Here is a 19,241-nt window from a genome sequence, read left to right on the forward strand (position 1 = left end):
TAAACACGTATATTTCATTCATAAAATTATCTCCAAATATAATCAGAAATCGAAAACTCCTGAAGTATAATCATGAACTGCTGTTTTTTTCAATGAAGCACTGCAACAACAGATGTACTGCTAGCCTGTGAAGAAAGAAATGACTCACTTTGAAGTTACTCAACATAAAACCTAATGGGAACAAAAGGGTTGGTGCCACCACATATTTGACTTGACATGCAAGTTGTAAACGAATAAGGCCTTCACACACATACATACCACAGGCAATGTTTTCATCTTACTGTCAAGTCAAATTAAAGGGATCTTTTGAAAAAAGGAGCTGTGAGAGAGGTGCTTTTTTATTCATTTGGACTTGTATTGAAATAGCCAGACTTTCAGAGTGAAACCACAATTGCAAAGGGGGAAAAAAAGAAAACATGCCTCACTTTAAAAATAGGAAAGAAAAAGAACATTGTTTGATTGAACTTTTCCATTTCCATTCATCTATAGCTACATTTTAGACACATATTACAGTAACTTGGAGAAGCCTTGGCTGATGTGAGCTCTGAATTCCCAAAAATAAAATACAATAATAAATAACAAAGCATTCTCTAACTGGCATGATAAAGTGGTCAAAAATAAAAAAAAATAAAGACATGTTGTAAACACTAGGAGAAGGAGGAGGAAGGATGAAGTCATTTCAGAGTTCAAACCCACAAACAAGCCCGGAGAGCTGATGGGAGGGAAGGATGCTGCTGCTCCTCTCCTCAGCTGCTCCACCCCAGCAAGCTTCTCCTCTCACCTCCCCTGCTGAGAAGTCAGCTTTCATGTTCTTCTCAAAGTCTCAGGTAGTATTACCCTGGGCAACCTTGACAGAGCCCGGGGCAAAGGCAGCACTCAGCTCTGTACCTGCGCAAAAAAAAAAGAAAAAGAAACATGCACAAGAGAGTGTGCAGCAGGTATACGCTCACTGCAACGCACGCACATCACCAGCCAAGCACCAGTGCTCGCTCTTCCTACCCACCCACGCTCAGACTGCACACACACACACACACACACACACACACACACACAAACACACACACTCTTTGATTGTCTCCACGCCGTGGCTGTCATTAAGACTCATTAAGGGGGATGGTTTTATTGAAGGCGGTCGTGTTGAGGCATCCGCTGAATTATTCATACATGCCTTCCACCTCACACTCTTTCACACACACACACACACACACACACACATTAACACACATCACTAAAATGCAGGAAGCTGAAGCAGACTAGAGCGAGAGAGAGAGAAAGCGAGAGAGAGAGAGAGAGAGAGATGCAGCCCTATATAGGTCACTTCCTCCTCCACCCGCATCGCTCAGAAAGTGGGACTGGAAGGTGGGAGGGAGGGAGACAGAGAGCGAGGCTTATTATAGCAGGCAGGCGGGCAGACACACACACAGATACACAGAGGTCCCAGCAGATAAAGGAGCGTACACCTCAGAGAGTAGATTGTCACAGCTATGAATGAAGCTCAGAGTGGCTTTTGCTAGAAGGTAATACTAATTCATTGTAGAAAGACCCAGAGAGGGAGTCAGTGTTTCTCTCTCTCTTTCTCTGTGTGTGTGTGTGTGTGTGTGTGTGTGTGTGTGTGTGTGGGCATGAAGACCCATATCGACAGATCAGAAAGAATTGATCAGATGCTCACCATTTCATCAGGAGGGGCCCCCTCCACGCTGAGCATACAGAATGCACGGAAATGGATACACATTTACATTTAGTTTGATCATATATTCCATCAAATATTCATGACATACAATCAGGGTTTAATATGTGCAATCACATGGCTGCAATAGAAAGCAAAAAGGAAAGCTAAGTGCTGTGGGTAAATGCACACTGGAGGCTAAAGTAATTTGACTGTAATGTTAAATGAGGTTTATTACAAATGGGGTCGTATTTTTGTAATTTTCTATTATTTTATCAGTTATCATAATATTGTACTCCAAAAGTTTATGGCTTAAATTTAGGAGCACTGCGACATTCAGACAACTTGCTCTCTACTTATAGCTCAGAACAAGGACAACTAGTTAGGTTAGGTAGCTGTAGACTCTAAAGTGTGCTGGAATAAGTACTAAATAAATAATGCAAGCTACTTTATATACATAAAGTAGGTGAATATGACAGTATATGCATGCATACATATAGTATATACTGCATGCTTATATAAGACAATGATGATGAGGTCCCCATGTTCAAATGTCCAACTTCACAGCAGAAATAAACATGTTTACAGCCTGGTACAAAAAACAGTTTTGGTCTCTATAGCTAATTTCCCCGTTCATGACAACTGTACTGAGGGTGAATTTATATACAACTCACCTGTTCACATTATATTAAGGCTTAAAGTTATGCAGGATTAACAGCATGACCACTTTGATTGACAGATAGGTGCTGTTACAGGTGGCTTGGCTTCATTCAGCCCACTTCAGATCCACTGATGATCCATATCTTTGCACATCTTTGCAAGTGTCACAAAGGCTCTACAGAAACCTGTAGGTGAAGTCACGGATAGGATGTCCATATTTATACCATCTATGATTTGGTCCCATTGATAATGATAAACTGGTGGTGTACAGAGGCGTATTATTTAAACCAGAAGGACTGATTGAAGTTGTTGATGGTGGCACTAAGGTTGAACAAAATCTAGATGGTGAGGGAGAGCATCAGGGGAGAGGAGGAGGTTATTTGTAACTTTGATTAGGCCACGTTCTGTGCTGTGTTGGGATCTGAAACCAGACTGAAATGGTTCATAGAGTTAGTTGGAGTCCAAGCGGGTTTTGAGATGGGAGTTTATGCGGTGTAGTGTCCAGATAGACAGGATGGAGTGGCATTGTACATAAACTTGATCCAGGCAGCCTCGGCCTCTGTGAACATTGCTGGATCGGTGAGCAAAGCCATAGTCCTTGAGAATGTTTAGACAGTCAGTGGTGAAACTATTATGCATACTAGAGAGAGTGGAAGTGGTGTAATGTAGAGCCATGGCAGTCATTAGCCTAGCAAAAGCAGACGAGTCTTGAGTCTTGAATCGAGGTGCAGAGTGCAGATGGAGGCTGGAGCTGCACAGGAGTCCAGCAGCCAGCAGACAATGAGAGATGTGGGCGACTCCAGACGCCATGCCAGTGCATTACCACAGAGGCAGCGACCACAGCCCGCAGGGATCAACGGCACCTGGGCAGAACGAACTTTTTACACATCATCCAGCATCATCATGCCGAGTTGTGTGTACATCCTCTCGATGAATGTACTGTAACTGCAACATTTACTCTCTCTGTCTCCATCTGCCCCATTTGTGGCTTCTATGAAATACAATCAGACTGTGACCAGCTTTTCAGCAACTGTGCTACAAAAATGGCTTTGCTGTTCACTTTTTTGCTGTAGACTACGTCTGCTGTCGTCAGTATGCTAGATACTGGATTTAAAAGTTGATATCACCCTGGGAAAATATGTTCTCATCCTCGGCAGAGAGTAAACAACCTGTGAGATGATTACAAAAATACCTTTGAAGATGTAAACTGATGCCGGATAGCAGCCTAAAAAGTTTCATCTGATTATTGTAACGATAACTCTGTGTTCCCAGATCTCAGCAATTATTTAAAGAAATATTGTGATGAATCTTTGCCCTAGACAAGAGACTTAGTTTGTTGGTTATTCAAGGTCATGCGCTGTTTGTTTTTCAACCACAAGCAGAGCGACAACTCTTCCTGTCATTCATGGTTTCCTATTGGTGATTTTCTGTAGGTGTGTTGAGCGCTGCTGATATCAAGCAGGAAAATAATACATCTTTGAGTTGAAAATCATGATAAGAGCTGTGGAAGGCCACTGTATGAATAGCGAGGCCTTCACTGGCTTTCAGAACGGGGAAACGAGCACTGTTATTTCTGCTCGCTTGACAGGCAAAAACAGCATGGAGACAAGTGTGTGTGTGTGTGTGTGTGTGTGTGTGTGTGTGTGTTCTTGGGCTCACAGAGGCAATATCACAGCAAAGGTTCACTGCTTCTCCTTGTCACCTGGGTTCCTCCATCCTCACCTGATGTCTTGTCAGTGACCCAAATGTCAAGTGCATCTGTGCCTGAGTGTGTGTGTGTGTGTGTGTGTGTTTGTGTAGGTGTGTGAGTGTGTGTGTGTGGTCAACTGGGCAGAGGAGAAGACAGATCTGGGTCAGGCAGTTCCCATGAGTGTGTCCAAGCGCTCCGCGGTGGATGACATGTCTGATGTGAACGAGTGAGCAAGGAGGAGAGGGAGAACGAGTGAGAGAGTGAGCGTGCAGCCAGGCGGTGAAACAGCCAGGGGTCAGAGGAGGACAGAGCCATCGCATGATTATACACACACACACACACACACACACACACACACACACACACACTGCTGTAGCTTTGTAGCTCAATGCCTGCATCAATGCTGCGACATTGAAAGTAGTGATGAATGTAGTATGTGTGAAAGGACACAAACACACAGAATGTGTGTACGGTATGTACTGCATGTATACATTTATTATTTTTGGTCACATCCAGTGGATATAAAGATAAAAGCTCTATTAGCATTCTTCTCTTCAGTCAAAGTAGGAAATAATAAATTTAGGTGGCATCACCACAGACCGTATAAAACATGGACATAGACTCTACGACGTCACCCACAAGTTTCTGAAGAGCCGTTGTGAAGCTGTGGTTGCCATGTTGACAGTCCTGAAAATGGTAAAAACATAGATCGTCACCCTAAGTACAGTTGTCATGAACGGGGAAATTAGCTATAGAGACCAAAACTGTTTTTTGCACCAGGCTGTAAACATGTTTATTTCTGCTGTGAAGTTGGACATTTGAACATGGGGACTTATGGAGACTGACTCACTTCTGGAGCCAGCCTCAAGTGGACGTTTTTCAACTCCATGTCTACATATAGTAGCTTCAAATTAGTTTGCAATAGTCTTGCTAAACTGCGTCCACCTTAGAGGTCCAGTTCAAATGTCCATTCTTAAATGCTGTGTTCAGAAATTGTTCACACTGGACGCAAAAAATGAGGAATTATTTATCGAATAACCACATGGGGTTTGGTTTGGTCTGTATGAGGCATCATGGCTACATAGTGTGAAAACAAGGGTGTGAGAAAACTGTGGACACTGAGTGACCAAAAGTGCTCCACATAAGCAGCTGATCACCTGCAGGGCTGTGGTATTGGTTTTCACAGCCAAACAGTCATGACTTGCCACTGATTGGCTATCCAATTCTCTGCAAACCTTAAAGTACCTTTTAGAGAGGCACTCTGTGGATGCCTGCATTGAAGCCCAGCGTGTGAGTGGCAGTACAGTCATAGCCATGCTGTTAAGTGGTTGATGTTACCGCATGTCAGTCCTACATGTCAAGAGATGCTCAGGATACAGTTATCATTTTTCAGAGGGCTCATTTGTTGTGTTTACTGCCCAGGCCCAGACTGGCCATTGGGAACATTGTGATTTCCTGGTGGCCAGGCATGATGACTGGCCTAGAGTCGCATCATACATCACGCTGGTTGCATGCACATAAAGCTGAAATAAAAACTGACAGCTCAGATGAAAGAGAGAGAGAGGGATCCCATTAAAGGGAGGAAAACTCACAAAGAAAGTGAGGCTAAATCTTGCAAAATTACAAATGCACTAAAACGAGGACATGAAAACAGAAAAAAGATATCACAACCTGACACCCTTCATGAGTTGATTTTGTGTTTTAAAAAAACAAATCAACACTAAATAATGCAATGTAGGAAAGCAGGATGCATCTACGTGAAAATTATATTTATAATGTAAAGCTGTATACTCTTTGCTCAGGTGGAGCTGTTACAGCTTCATTATGATCAACATAAGTCCCATTAGAGCTCTGAGGAAAAGCAAAACAAATACTCCAAAAGTGCACAAAATTCAATATATGAATATTTACTCTGGTTGCCTTAGTCATTGAAGTGCCATTTGCTAACTCTTGAAAATAAAGGCCCTTTATTTTCCTTTCAAACTGTTGTTTCTGGCATAAAAAGTAAAAATAAAAAAATATTTCAGTAAAACTCTTAGGCTACACGTCGTCTGTTGTTGAATGTCTGGAGATTGGACCTTAACTGATAGAGTTAGATTTCCAGTTTGAATTGTAATTCCAGTCCAGCCTTGTTAGTTCCACAGAAAAAAAAATCTTAGTTAGTGTCCAACGTTGTTTCTCCTCCAGCATCTGAGAAGTCTTCCAGAGTGACATTAAAATGTTGCCTGTCAGGCTCTAATAGCTTAGAACAAGATGTTTTCACACTTCAGAGGCTACAAATGTAGCTAAATGGCTAAATAATTAATAGAAAACACCATTTTATTTAATTTCTATATTTATTCTATAAATGGGCAATAACTCACAGATTAGCTCTTCTTTCTATCCTGACCAATTCTTGACGGCAGTCTAATTACATGACACATTGCTGGTGTGTGTTGCACTTCATGGACTCTGGCTTTGTTCCACTGTGATTCTGCTGCTGCTGCTTCAAGGCTCAGTTATGGATTTTGGGTGAATCTGCAATTCTGCAGAATTTCTTGGAGGAATTACCCAGAATTCACAGCGTTCTAATGTTTATAAAAGACGGCACAAGAATATTTAAAAAAAAGCAAAAACACACAAGAAGATGGTGGTGGACCATGGTATTGTACATGTACAATTCACTGGACCACTCAAAACCTTAATCAGGCCCGGTCCAAATAAATTCAGTATGTTGTGTAGGGTTTGTTTCTGTTGCTGCTGGTCTTGGAGCTTCACATCTTAACACCAGAGTTGAAATTAATTATGCACATCCAGTTCCACTGATTGTTTCAGATCAGATTCTCTTTCTCTGAATATAATTGATAGACCTTTTTTGATAGGTAAACAACATTTTAATGAATGAAATTAATTCCATTAATCAAGCTGTCAGTACAGTTGTGATATATTGATTATTTTTTGAGCAAATCACCATAAGTCCATAATCGACTTGGAGGAAATAAAAAAAAGAAAAAAAAAAACAGGATCATTTTATGAGAGCTAAGACAAGAAAAATGTAAAAAATATAATTTTTTAACAAGAGCTCAAGCTGGATGGAATCTACGGTGAATGATCCCTCACTGAGAGCCCTTTTCACTACATAATAATGAATGACACACCAGGTTCTAGAAATAATAGTCAGCAATCAACTCAAACCACCAAAGTTTTGAAAATCCATCATTAATTCACCATGAGTTGAGTGTTCATGGAGCTCTGAGCTGTACGGCTGTGGCTAAATTGGTTTTAATGGATTTCATGGGGTGCCGTTCGTGGGCCGTTTGATTGACAAAGAGGTTTAAGAATTGCCAGAGCCCCCTGCATTCGCTCTGTCCCTGAGCAATGCACCATTGATCAAACACATACAAACTGTCACTCTGTATTGCCAGGACGACGGTGACGGACTCACCAGTCACTTCAATCATTAGTCAGCCTCACATCCAAAAGCTAGAGTCACAAACTCTGCAGGACAATGATGTTGCATGGGTTTTCATTTCGTTGAAGGTTAAAAAAAAGAAAAGTCCTTGGACTGTATGACTGTAAATTAACAAATGTTTTTAGAGAAATGAATCACTGTCTAAAATCACAGAAATACAAATGCAAATAACACTTTAATTACTTTTTCCATCTTTTCCATCTACTCAACAGAAATGAACAATCAACTCCAAATTCTGTGTCCCAGTGTACAAACACCTATGGCAATCCAAAGTGCAACCTATGACCTGTGATGTCCTTCAATGGCAACTGGCTCTCAATTTCTATGGAGACGACACGAGGGCACGGGAGGGGATGTCCACACCGGACATGAGAAATGAGCACAATTACAGCTTTTGAAAGGTAATTATATGTGCGTCGTGGTGTTAAGGGTCCATAAATAACGCTGGATCCGTCCTGTATGCTTGTTCGGTAATTGAGGAACAATGAGGTGAGAGAAGGGAGCTGAGCACATGCCGCATCATGATAGCACCTCATCCATTGTGGTCCCTTTCACCCCAGAAGAAAGGAAGGTCGGTCAGCCAGACAAAGCTGAATGATATCAAGCACCAAGGCAACAACTCTGCCAATGAGTGTCTCTAATGGCACGGTGGGGAGTAAAAAAAAGAAATTGAAATTGGTTGGAAAGAGCTTGTCGTAAGGACATTAGATAGGGTGTAAGTGCTAATACATATACTATTCAGGTTTAACAAGTTAGGACACCCATAGCACAAAAAGAACATATGCAAATCAATCAGAGGTTTGAAAAAAAAAGACATATTAGGCTGTGATGGTTTCCTGAAAAAAAATTTCCTTAATACAGACCTCTGCTGTAATTTCACCGATGGCTTAATAGTCCCTGTTTGCCCCTTCCCCAAGCAGTTTATCTCCTGCAGAAGCGATAGGACAGTAAATAAGTAGCTTACGACACACAAAAGCTTTTCTCTGACTACAGGGTGGCTGTCAGTGCTAAGTAGCTATCCATGCACGCTCCAAGCTAAAATCAAAAGTGAAAGGACCATGTTTTATCAGGGCTTCTACCGCTACGGAGCTAAAAGCTCGAGAAATTCACTAACAAAGAACATAGTAGAGCTGCAAGTAGGTTAGCATTTAACAGATTTTACAGATGTTCGCTAGGCCTGTTCCCTTATACCGTAAATCCCTGCACATTTGATTTGTTTATTGTTAGTCTTCCATAGGCGTCGCATTGTAACATTGTAAAACCTATATTTGATGCATATTTTTTAAATACAGTTGGTAGTATATTGGCCCATGTTGGCAACTTTATGCCTTACGTCTTATCTTGAAACCCTCCCAGCTCAGGAGTCATAAAGTACGTAATGTTTTTATCCAAACACATGATTCCTCCCCACCTCCTGCACCTTCTATGGACCTCCTCAGTCCACCTCGTCCCGCCATCAGTCACTCTGTTTTCTTTGTCTCTCTCCTCTTCCTGTGGAGAGCAACATGTTTGTGCATAATACAATTTTCATTTCAAGGGGTCATATAAATTCTCCTCCATGCAAATGAGTGGAAGTCTCCGAGGTAATAATCACCTGAAACCCACACTCTCACACACAAACACCTCAGGTGGCTCCATATTGCATCGCCAACATGAATAAATAATTAAATGAAATCTAATTTTTTTTTAATTTCATTTCCACAGCAGCTGAATCCAATTCCGCCTCCACCCTTTGAGGATGACACCCAGGTGACCCTCAGGTCCAATTACTGCCATTCAAGACGTTACACAAACACTTTTATAAGTGTACTGCATTTTCCTGTTCAACATATGTCTGATGTGTGACGATGGAGTAAAAATAAAGTGATATATAAAACAGCTCGATGGCATTTACCGCAATGGAAAGACTAAAAAAAATATATAGACAGTCTGATCTCTGAAATGATGCATTTTATACATACAGTGTCTGTGGCGTTTTTCTCAGAAATGTCATTTTATCCTAGAACATGAGATGCCAATGCCTCCATAATTTTTCCACATAACTCATCCACATAATGAAAAGTATGTTCCAGCGATTTGTACCTCTCTTTGCTTAACAAAACGACGTTCTATTTCCAAGCCCCATAAATATTTCAGTCATTTTTTCTCAGTTTCATGCCAGTGCCTTCCCAGGAGAGCGCACTAACTCATGTGAGGCTGCCGACAGCCACAACAACACTGTCATCTCTTATTTCAGGTCAAGAGGTTCATGACCTGAGGAAGTCCGGACAGCTGGCACATAAAGTGCCTCGATCACATGCATGTGTAATCTGAAAGACATTGCTCGTAGTGAGGCACCACAGAGAATTTTTGCTTGTTGTACACTACCCTCCCAGCACCAAACAACAAGACAATGTGATAATGTGCTTAAAGCACATTTCATATTGCTTCCTGATTTTTACGTGTTTCCTGTCATGGTCAGATAGGGAGGGACTTGTTGTGATTGGCATTTACAGTAGTTAATAGCGAGTGTATGTTTCAACTCTACCAGTAAACACGACCAGACCAGGGGCGGACTGGGACGAAAAAATCGGCCCTGGCAATTTGGACCAGACCAGCCCACAACATATGATAACACACCTTTTCAGTCTTTTCGTTGCAACTTTAAAACAACATATGCTGCCCACTGACTTATTGTTATTGTTGGTGAATGGTGAACAAGTTTTCTCACATTAAAGACTATTTCGTTTAGAATGAAAGACATAAAAGTAGGCTACTGAGCTAGGCTTATTTTCTCATCCAGCCAGTGTAGCCTACAATGTCTTCCAGTCAAAATAACACTAATGCTCATTTCACCTGCATTTAACTAACCAACTTGGCCATAGGGCAATAGACAGAATTATCATTTTATCATATTCATCAAGGGGTTGGGTGGCTTTATCCTACTCGTTGCATTTCATACATGTTCTGACAGTAGTCCAGCTTACCGCAGGTTCAACAACATGCTCCTGTTGAGTGCCACTGCCACCAGCACCACTGTCATCAGCGACGGGAGCTGATGAAGGCCCTGCTGTGGCAAACATGTCAGTGATTTTGGCACACTTCGCAGCATCTGCCTGAAGAGCAAGTTTCTTTTTGTCGCGGAGTTTTTCTGCGCCACCTTTGCGTTTTCTCTCCATCTCTAACTGATAACGTTTTCCCTGCACACCGCGCACAAGCCAAAGGGGGAGCGTTTCATGATATGATTGGGCGGTCCCTGTCAGTCAGCGGTAAGGGCCGGTGGTAGGAAACAAGTCTTGCACAGCCTTTTTTTGAAGTGAATGGGGTGGTTGTTCAACAGTGTGTTTGGGCTGTGTGATATACTGGTTATGGGCCGGTCAGACCAATATTTAAAAAAAAAAAAAAAGAAATATCGGGACTTATCGGCCCAAATAGCATGTCAGCCTACCGGGCAAATGCACAGTATGCCAGATTATCAGTCCATGCCTGGCTGGACCAGACCTTTGAAACCAGTGGCCAGTTCGGCAGGGAATACAATAACCTACTGAGGTGGTATTCTTGCCAGGTTTGGCTCCTGGCATCCCGGAGCTGAGGCAGTTAGGTTAGTTAATAGCTGACTGAGCTAACAGCAGTTAGTGGTTCACTACTTAGCAATCTTGCCATGAGTAAAGTCTATAAATTTCAGAGGCTGATAACAGCAGATTCAGTTTGCAGCAACTACTTTAGCAGGTGGTTAGTCCAAAGCTACCTGTCCACCAGGGAACTGCAAATCACAGAGAGTTGAAGCTGAGCAGCTAAAAGCAGCAAATATATTGTGAATATAATCTGATCCAGTTTGACCAAAATCACTGAATAAAGTTAGAAAGTTGTGCTTTTGTGCAATAATCAGTGAGGTCCAGCCATACATGCATGCACGTTGTGTTTTGGATGCTGTCTTTGTGTGCTTGCATGTTCGGTTTATATTATAAAGTTTTGCTTCAGTTTCATGAGCGAGCTGTTCAATTTCATCAGTTTTTCTAACCCGACCTTTGAAGAGATGCATTAGTCATTTATGAAATGAATGTGTTATTAATGAATGATTGATTGGTGCATATTATATGTATCCTCAGTGTTGTTTATGTTTTGAATATATTTGTTTACATTGAGGCTGTGTGTATATAGTTACTTAAATCCCAGTTGGGGGCTCTTTCGGGATTTGTCACATAGAATGTGCATGTGTGTTTAAATTTGCATGAGGCCAATATGTTTTTTTCAGTGCAGCCCTGCTGTAAGATGTTAGCTGGTAATGTAAATGACACGAAAATGAATTTATTCATTAATTCAATTAATCATTCATTCAATATTTGTGGATGACAGAGAGGCTTTGACTTTTTTTCGGATTCAACCACCAGCTGCCATCATGTGTTGATTGGCCACTGGCCATTGTTGGCCAGGAAAATGCTGCAGCCTGTATATGCCTACAAAAAAATAAATAAAAATCAGCAGTGTATGCTAGGTATTTACAGTGTCAGCAATAACATGTCTCAAAATCTCCACATTGACTATCGATGCATCATACTTAATGTAATTTGTCCTGGGCGAGCCTTTCAGGAATACTAAAGAGGTGCCTTCATCGATTCACATGCAAATACTCGGCTGTTATTAGCAGGTGGATTGACTGATAGGTCGCAAAAGCTGCATTATTATCTGGATATTCTGTAGAAGATGGGAAAATATCTAATCAACCGTTTCTCTTTTAATATGGTCTTTCTATACAACACACTATATAGATGCATACACTGACACATAATCTATTACACAGAAGACCCTGGCTCGGATGCTTGTCACCCTCGCATCTCTTCATACGCCTGTGCCCAGAAGATGGTGGAGACGTGACAATGAAAGCTGCATTTCTGTCTGTGTGTCTTTGCATGTGTGTGTGTGTGTGTCTGTGACAAGCATCACAAGTTTCCAGATGGGCGAGATTCAGCGATTACCTTTTCAGTGCTCACCATCCCTCTGTATCTCCACCCTGATCCCTCCTCTCAATAATTGACTGCAGGGTAACAAGGGTTTTATGTGTGTGTGGCTCTTTGTGTGTGTCTGTGAGCAGCTTCTCTGATTAGATAGCCGAATATACTCTGTATTCAGCCACGGCACTGCCTGCCCCGACTGGCATAGCTAATGAAGTGCCCGTGCCCCTCCCTTGGCACTAGAGTGTGTGTGTGTGAGTGTGTGATGCATAGAGTCAAGCTGCAATTAAAAGGCCTGTCAATGGTGTCTGCCATAACAGAGGCTCGGACTGTCACTATCGACCAGCCTCAGCACACACTGTATGGAGTGAAAGGGCTCAGGGATGAGGGGAGAGAAGAGCGAGGGATGCAGTAGACAGCAGACACTTTTAAGAAAGGTTACAAGACAAACTCGATCACAAAAAAAAAAAAAACAACAAATGCTGCAGCCGGCTTCTTTGGCACGAAGGAGCTCTACTCCAAGCTCCCTCCGGATGTCCGAGCTCCTCACCCTTTCTCTAAGACTGAGCCAAGACACCCTACGGAGAAAACTCAAGACCCCGAGATACTTGAACTCCATTGCTTGAGGGAGCCAACCCGGAGGGTGCATTCCACCATTTTCCCAGCAGAGAATCGAGGCCTCAGACATGGAGGCACTGTCTATGGTTAAAGCAGAGATTTTCAGGGTAAGATAACTGTCTCAGGAAATAACATAGTATCATCATCATGAGACCCATAATGGAATGAAAAGAGAAGTTTTGGGGGGGGGTTTAACAAATGTTTTATTATAATTTCACAAATTATTATGTTGTATGTCTTAAAAAATAACAGTGATACAGCAGAATTCAGACAGCAGACAAGAAAATGTGTCATCGTATGATTACTGCCAATTTTCATACCATACTGCAAACCTTCACAGAGAATTATCACAGGGATATCTTTCAGCTCTTTTTTGGTACTGTTTTGGTTCAGTCTCATAACTCTCATCAGCAGCTCTACATACAACCTGCAGAGCACCAAACAGCAAAGTTAGCAACTAGCTGGCGAACAGAGTGGAACTTGGGAGCTGATTGAGACCAAAACAGAGCTTAAAGGAGAATATATATCAGACTTAGGTTCATCCGGTGGCAACTAATGTTGCCCTGTGTGTGATGGACATGAAAATAAGTAAATCTTTTCCTAATGTTTGTTCAGAATCTGTGGGCAAGGTACAAGATTTTTATCATTGGAAGCATTCTGGTTTGTTTGTAGTCCGACTGGTATTGACTAGTCATGTTTGAGCGGGCTTTGGTTACACACAGGTAAACAACTTTTTATTAACTTTTCTTTAGTCATTTATCACGCAACATGCCAATGCAGATATCTCAATAGAGATTATCCGAAATGTGTCTTTCTCATCATTCTCAGGTCTCAAGTTTCTAATTGGACTGTAAATAACAATTGGGAACATTGAAACCTTGGCCTGGATTTCAGTTGTTTCGATAACCACTGTCTGCATCAGAGGCACCAAAACACTGGCCGTTGCCCCCAGAAGCTAAATTATCTTTAGATGATAGGTGATGGGTTCTGAGATTGACTGCAGCCTGACACATAACTGTCTTGACAGCAAAAACTTGCAAAATAGGACCGGGGTCGAAAACCTTCCAGAAGTATTTTTACACAAAAGATGTTTAGAACATAAGATAAATGAGAACAGATTAAATAAACATATGAATGACACAGTAGACTGAAGAGAAGAATGTTGCATATGTTTAAAAAGCACACCATGTCAAATGTTTATCCATGAGACACTTTTTTTATTTGGGAGTGGAACAACATGAACTACAGTATATTTACATTGCACACACGTCTTTACTGCTGCTGCCTTTACATGCAGGGTCCTGCACAGCCACGTTATAATGGAATGTCTATCAGCAGCTTGGTGTAGCAAAGGGTGTGTAAAGATGTGGTACTATGTCTTCTCTCACACTCTTACAGTACACACACACACACACGCGCGCGCACACACACGGTCACATCGGTGTCCAACCTCTCAGAGCAGGATGCGGTATTTGAGGGCGCGTGGGACCCTGTTGATGACGAGACGTCCATCGTAGCTGAGTGAGGCGAAGAGCCACGGGTCAGCTGACGACCACTCCGCCGTGTACACACTGTCTTCATGTTCCTCATAGGTGGACACGACACTGTCCTTTAGGGGCTCCTTACCCCTAAAATCACACACACATAACAGAACAGTGAGCTATGGAAACTGGAAAAGACACATCTTGCGGACTTGATGGTTTCCATGTCTCGAACATCAATGTATGGAGGACTTGGAGATACTAAATATTTGTTAATGTTAAATGCACAATTGCTTTTTCTATACAGCCAATTTATATATCTTCTGAATGGCCTCAAGAGTTTACTTGAACAAAAGAACAAAAATCCTGCCTTCATAGAGCAGAGTTTAAATACTGCCTATTTCTTTACCTGAGCAAACCCTGACCTATCACTGCGTGAAATGGCCATTATTATTGAGCTCAGACAGTGAATGAGAGCGAGTGAGCGCCGGCCTTGATAAAGCCAATTAATCAGACAAATAATGCGTTTTTTCCTGATTCTTTCACAGAGGTTATGTTCAGCACAAAACCCCATAATGGTAGTAGTTGGAGAGTCCAATTTTTTCCGAGGTGGTATGTAGTGTAAAATAAGTTTGAGAAACACTGGTGGAGGGGTTACAAACGTTCTTTAAAAAAAAAAAAAGCACATGAAAATTATGCTTGTGAGATAATTCTACTTGTTTATGACACATCTCTTGTTTCAGGAGCAAAGCAAAAATATGTCAAAAATTCCTGCTGCAAATTTGCACTGGGAGAAAACAATTCTTGAATGATGATTTTTTTTTAAATAAAAATGTTTTAAAAAAATAAAATAAAAAAATTAGAAAAAGAAAAGGAGAAAAGTTTCTTGTAAACAAACAAAGTAATGTTTACACAATCTGCATATGAATCACTGTCACTGTTCTCCACCATCAATGTTTCTTGAGGTCTAAAAGCAGGTTCAATGGATTTCCTCCCTCAACACATATTTGCAGAGCCCGTTTTTTCAAATAATTTGACACCATCATTGTTTGCATTCGTGTTTACTAGCTTTGAAGGTGCATTGCTCCATTCGTATTACCACCATCCACTGTCAATCAGCAGAGCAGAGCACACACACACACACACACACACACACACACACACACACACACACACACACGCGCACACACACACACACACACAAGCATAAGACCTCTGTTTGTATCGGTTTATCTCCTTCGTGTTGTGGACAGCCCACACACATACCAGTACCTGCTGAGCACTGAAGAATATTTACTTTGGTTTTTTTCACTATTTCTCCCTGTTTTCAATACACAAGCAGCATCCTCCCCTGTGCTGAGACAGTTCTCCCACTGCTATAACAATGTGACTATAAATAAAATTTCAGAATTATGATCCAGCATTATTGCCATCCCAAATACCTCCCAAACTCGCTGCTGTAAGTAGTCTTCAGGGAAAACAGTGACATACATATTTGGATTTATTTTACACATTAACAGTTTCACTCAGACAGTAGCTGCTCCCTCTGGACTGCAGCCTAAAATAAAAACAAATGCTCTAGTTGTATAGATTCATGGGGGAAGACAAAAACAAGAAGTACATGTGAGAGCACTTGACTGATGCTACAAAATGCAGGACTTTGCAGTTAAGATGCGTTGTATCAACTGCAATCATTGACAGTAGAAAGAATGGCTGTTGATGTTGGACATTTTAATATGGGGGCTTATGGAGATTGACTTGTCATGTAGGCAGACTCCAGTGGCCATTTGAGGAACTGCAGTTTTTGGCACTTCTGAATTAGCAAATGGAGGTTGCCACTTGGTTGGAAAACAGAAGTGTGCACAATAAAATGATGTGATTAAAACAGGAAGGTCACGTCAGATCTGTGTGGAGCCATCATGGATGCATTAGTGAACCATGAGGAGACTGTCGAAGGGTAAACCTTTGCTACACGACTAAACAACTAAAGAAGTGTTTCTATCTCCCATTAACTGTTTTTAGAAAAAAGTAAAAAAACACCTCAGTCTTTTGGAATTTTGCCATTTCCATCAAAGTTTTCTACTGAGATTATTCTGCTACTTAGAATACTTTAACTATAAACCTCTGAAAAAATTGTGATTTGGGCACTCCTCCTAAGATTAACTGGATAACAAGCTAACCAACTAAATTGCTTTCACTGTGTAAGTGAAAATTATCCTAGCTGGCTAGCTTGTATTTTTTGAGTAGAAAGTTGAATTTCGATGCGGGACATCTACGTAGGTTTGTTGAAAAGGGTGAAATATCTTGTTTTTAGGACTAAAATTATAGCCTCCATCCATGAAAATTTCATTGAATCGTTGAAAAGCCACCATATCAAGTCAGAAAATGGTCCAGCTACTGGGGCAGTTCTGTGTGTGAAGTGGACACGTACTGTACATACAAGAGGGGTCAATAAGTATAGTGTAAGGGTTAGAACTAAAGCTGAGTGCTGGTGATTAGAAATAAGAGGTGATAATTGTGGATGAGAGTCAGTCATTGAGTGTAAGAGCTGGTAGTTATGGATAAAAGGGGGAATGGGACCATAATGGATGAAGGACAGTGGTAGATTTAAAAAGCACTGAATGCTAACCATTACAGAGAGTCTAAAATCGAGTCTAAATGCTATAGAAAAAAAACCTGTGAAGTGTTTTGACAGTGACAATTTACAGTAACATATATTTAATGTTTTAGCTCTCCACCTTTATCATTGCGTGTCAAAATATATAAAACTGAAAGTTCAGGGAGTCAGCTTGAATTTTCGGAGGACTAATATCTGTTCAAAACAGGCAGCACGATTTTGTGCACGCTTCCTTATGGTAACCACATCAGATATGATGCGATGAGGGGTGAGGGCCTTCACACGGTGCTGCGATTCAACATCATAGAATCAAAACTGAAAAGTGTCCAAACACTTTTAAGATGACTGAGGTCATTCATAGATAATGAGGTAAAAGCAGATGTTCAGAGACAAAAGGAAGAAGTGTAATCTTGAAATTGTGTCGTGCATCCGAAAGAATGTAATCACATTCCTGTGAATGTTTAATAAGAGAGGCAGGGAATGAGCAGCCATACCACTCATCTTCCTCATGTATATTCAGTATTTGTAAATATGGATGACGATCTTGAAGCAAATCACCAAAAACCAAGGAACTGATTATTATTATTATTATATATATTATTATCTTGTTACTCATGTGTTTGAATAGTTAGCTTTACTCTCATCTTCCACATTGTCACATCCTGAAAACATATAACATGTAAATAAATACAAAGTACACTGGAAGGCAACTTTTAATAAACTAATAATCTGAATTTCAAATTTCATCTTTCTTTAATGAATATTCTGAATTTTATGGAGCTGTTAGACCGCCTCGTTAACACAGGTGTGTACCTCGTTTGTCTGCAGCTCGTCAGAGATCAGTTCAGTGAGTGCAGAGAAAACATTTTTAAAGACTAAATGTCGACTAATATGGACTGAAGAGGAATATTTCATTAGATAAAAATATTTAGTCTTTTTTTACAATATATTTTGACTTTCGGACTTCACAACACTGTGGAATTATTGGAAATGAGCACCTCCTCCATCAGCTGTGCCGGTGATTTGCAAATGCAACGCTACTAGTTTAAGAATAAATGTGACGTTCACAGATTTAGTACGTAAATCTGTCCATGGACAAGACAGAACTAGCAAAGCAGTTTAGTGTTTATATGTGCGATATTTATTCAGTTCCAGAAACAACAAGATCTCTAAAAACCTTTGACAGGACTAGAAAGTGTTTTTGTTGTTGGGTTGTTTATGAAGGCTCAGACTACTTGTTGGAGGAATAAAATGGTTTCCATTACATAGAGGAGATTATTGCCGTGACTGACTGGTATTAGTCAGACCCCGTATATTCCCATAGAAACTGAGATCAAAATGGAAATGGCAAGAAAAATATGTTTTTTTGAGAACAAACTGCCCAAAAACATGAAACATTCTGATTATATATATATTTTATTTAAATTGGTAATTGTTGTATAATCGCGGTGAGATTTATAATTGGCACTTCAGTGACGCTTACGGACCACATCACTGTTACTCTGTTACTTGCAAATAATGGCATTAAAGCACACTCTTTCATGTAATACTGATTAAGTAAAGCAACTGGACTTGCTTCTGTACTGAGAATCTTTCTGGCTCCAGCTTTTAGAATGTGAAAATCTGCTACTTTTGTCTACTTCATATGATTGTAAATTCAATATTTCTAAGCTATTTGAACATGTCAGTGTGTTTTTTTCCCCACTGTGTTTTGACATTTAATAGAGCAAAAAAAATAATGAATTTGTTCAAAAACAAACAAATCCATGATGAAAACATCACTAGCATCAGTCCTAAAGATATCTCATGATCTAATTAACAGAATGCCACAGAAGTGTACACTGATACTGCAGCATCTGGTGATTGCTAGTGAGATATTTATGGTTGCAAAAGATTTTCCTGAAAGACACCTGCAGACGATATTAGCACTCACAAACCTGCTGATGTAAAGATTGAACAAGGATTACAATGTTTTATTGATGATAATTTGGTATTGATAATCAGGGATGTAATGATGCATCGTGACATGATTAAAAATCGGTACAAATGCGTGACGATTCGCACCGGTTGACAGAAAAAATGAATCGCAATTCTTCGCAAAAGCGAGAGAAGTACGATATGATCTTT

At 40.7% G+C, this 19,241-nt stretch overlaps 1 protein-coding gene across 1 annotated transcript in view; it reads right to left on the bottom strand.

Moving 5' to 3' along the window:
• Window positions 1-13,199: 13,199 nt before the first annotated feature.
• eipr1 (EARP complex and GARP complex interacting protein 1) overlaps window positions 13,200-19,241 on the bottom strand; it is a 64,742-nt gene continuing 58,700 nt past the window's right edge. The window contains exon 9 of the mRNA XM_027275209.1: window positions 13,200-14,644. Coding sequence (XP_027131010.1) covers window positions 14,470-14,644 — 175 coding nt within the window. The 3' untranslated portion in view covers window positions 13,200-14,469. The remainder of the gene's footprint in view (window positions 14,645-19,241) is intronic.

This window comes from Larimichthys crocea, chromosome XXIV (assembly GCF_000972845.2).
Source record: "Larimichthys crocea isolate SSNF chromosome XXIV, L_crocea_2.0, whole genome shotgun sequence".
NCBI classification, from domain to species: domain Eukaryota; kingdom Metazoa; phylum Chordata; class Actinopteri; family Sciaenidae; genus Larimichthys; species Larimichthys crocea.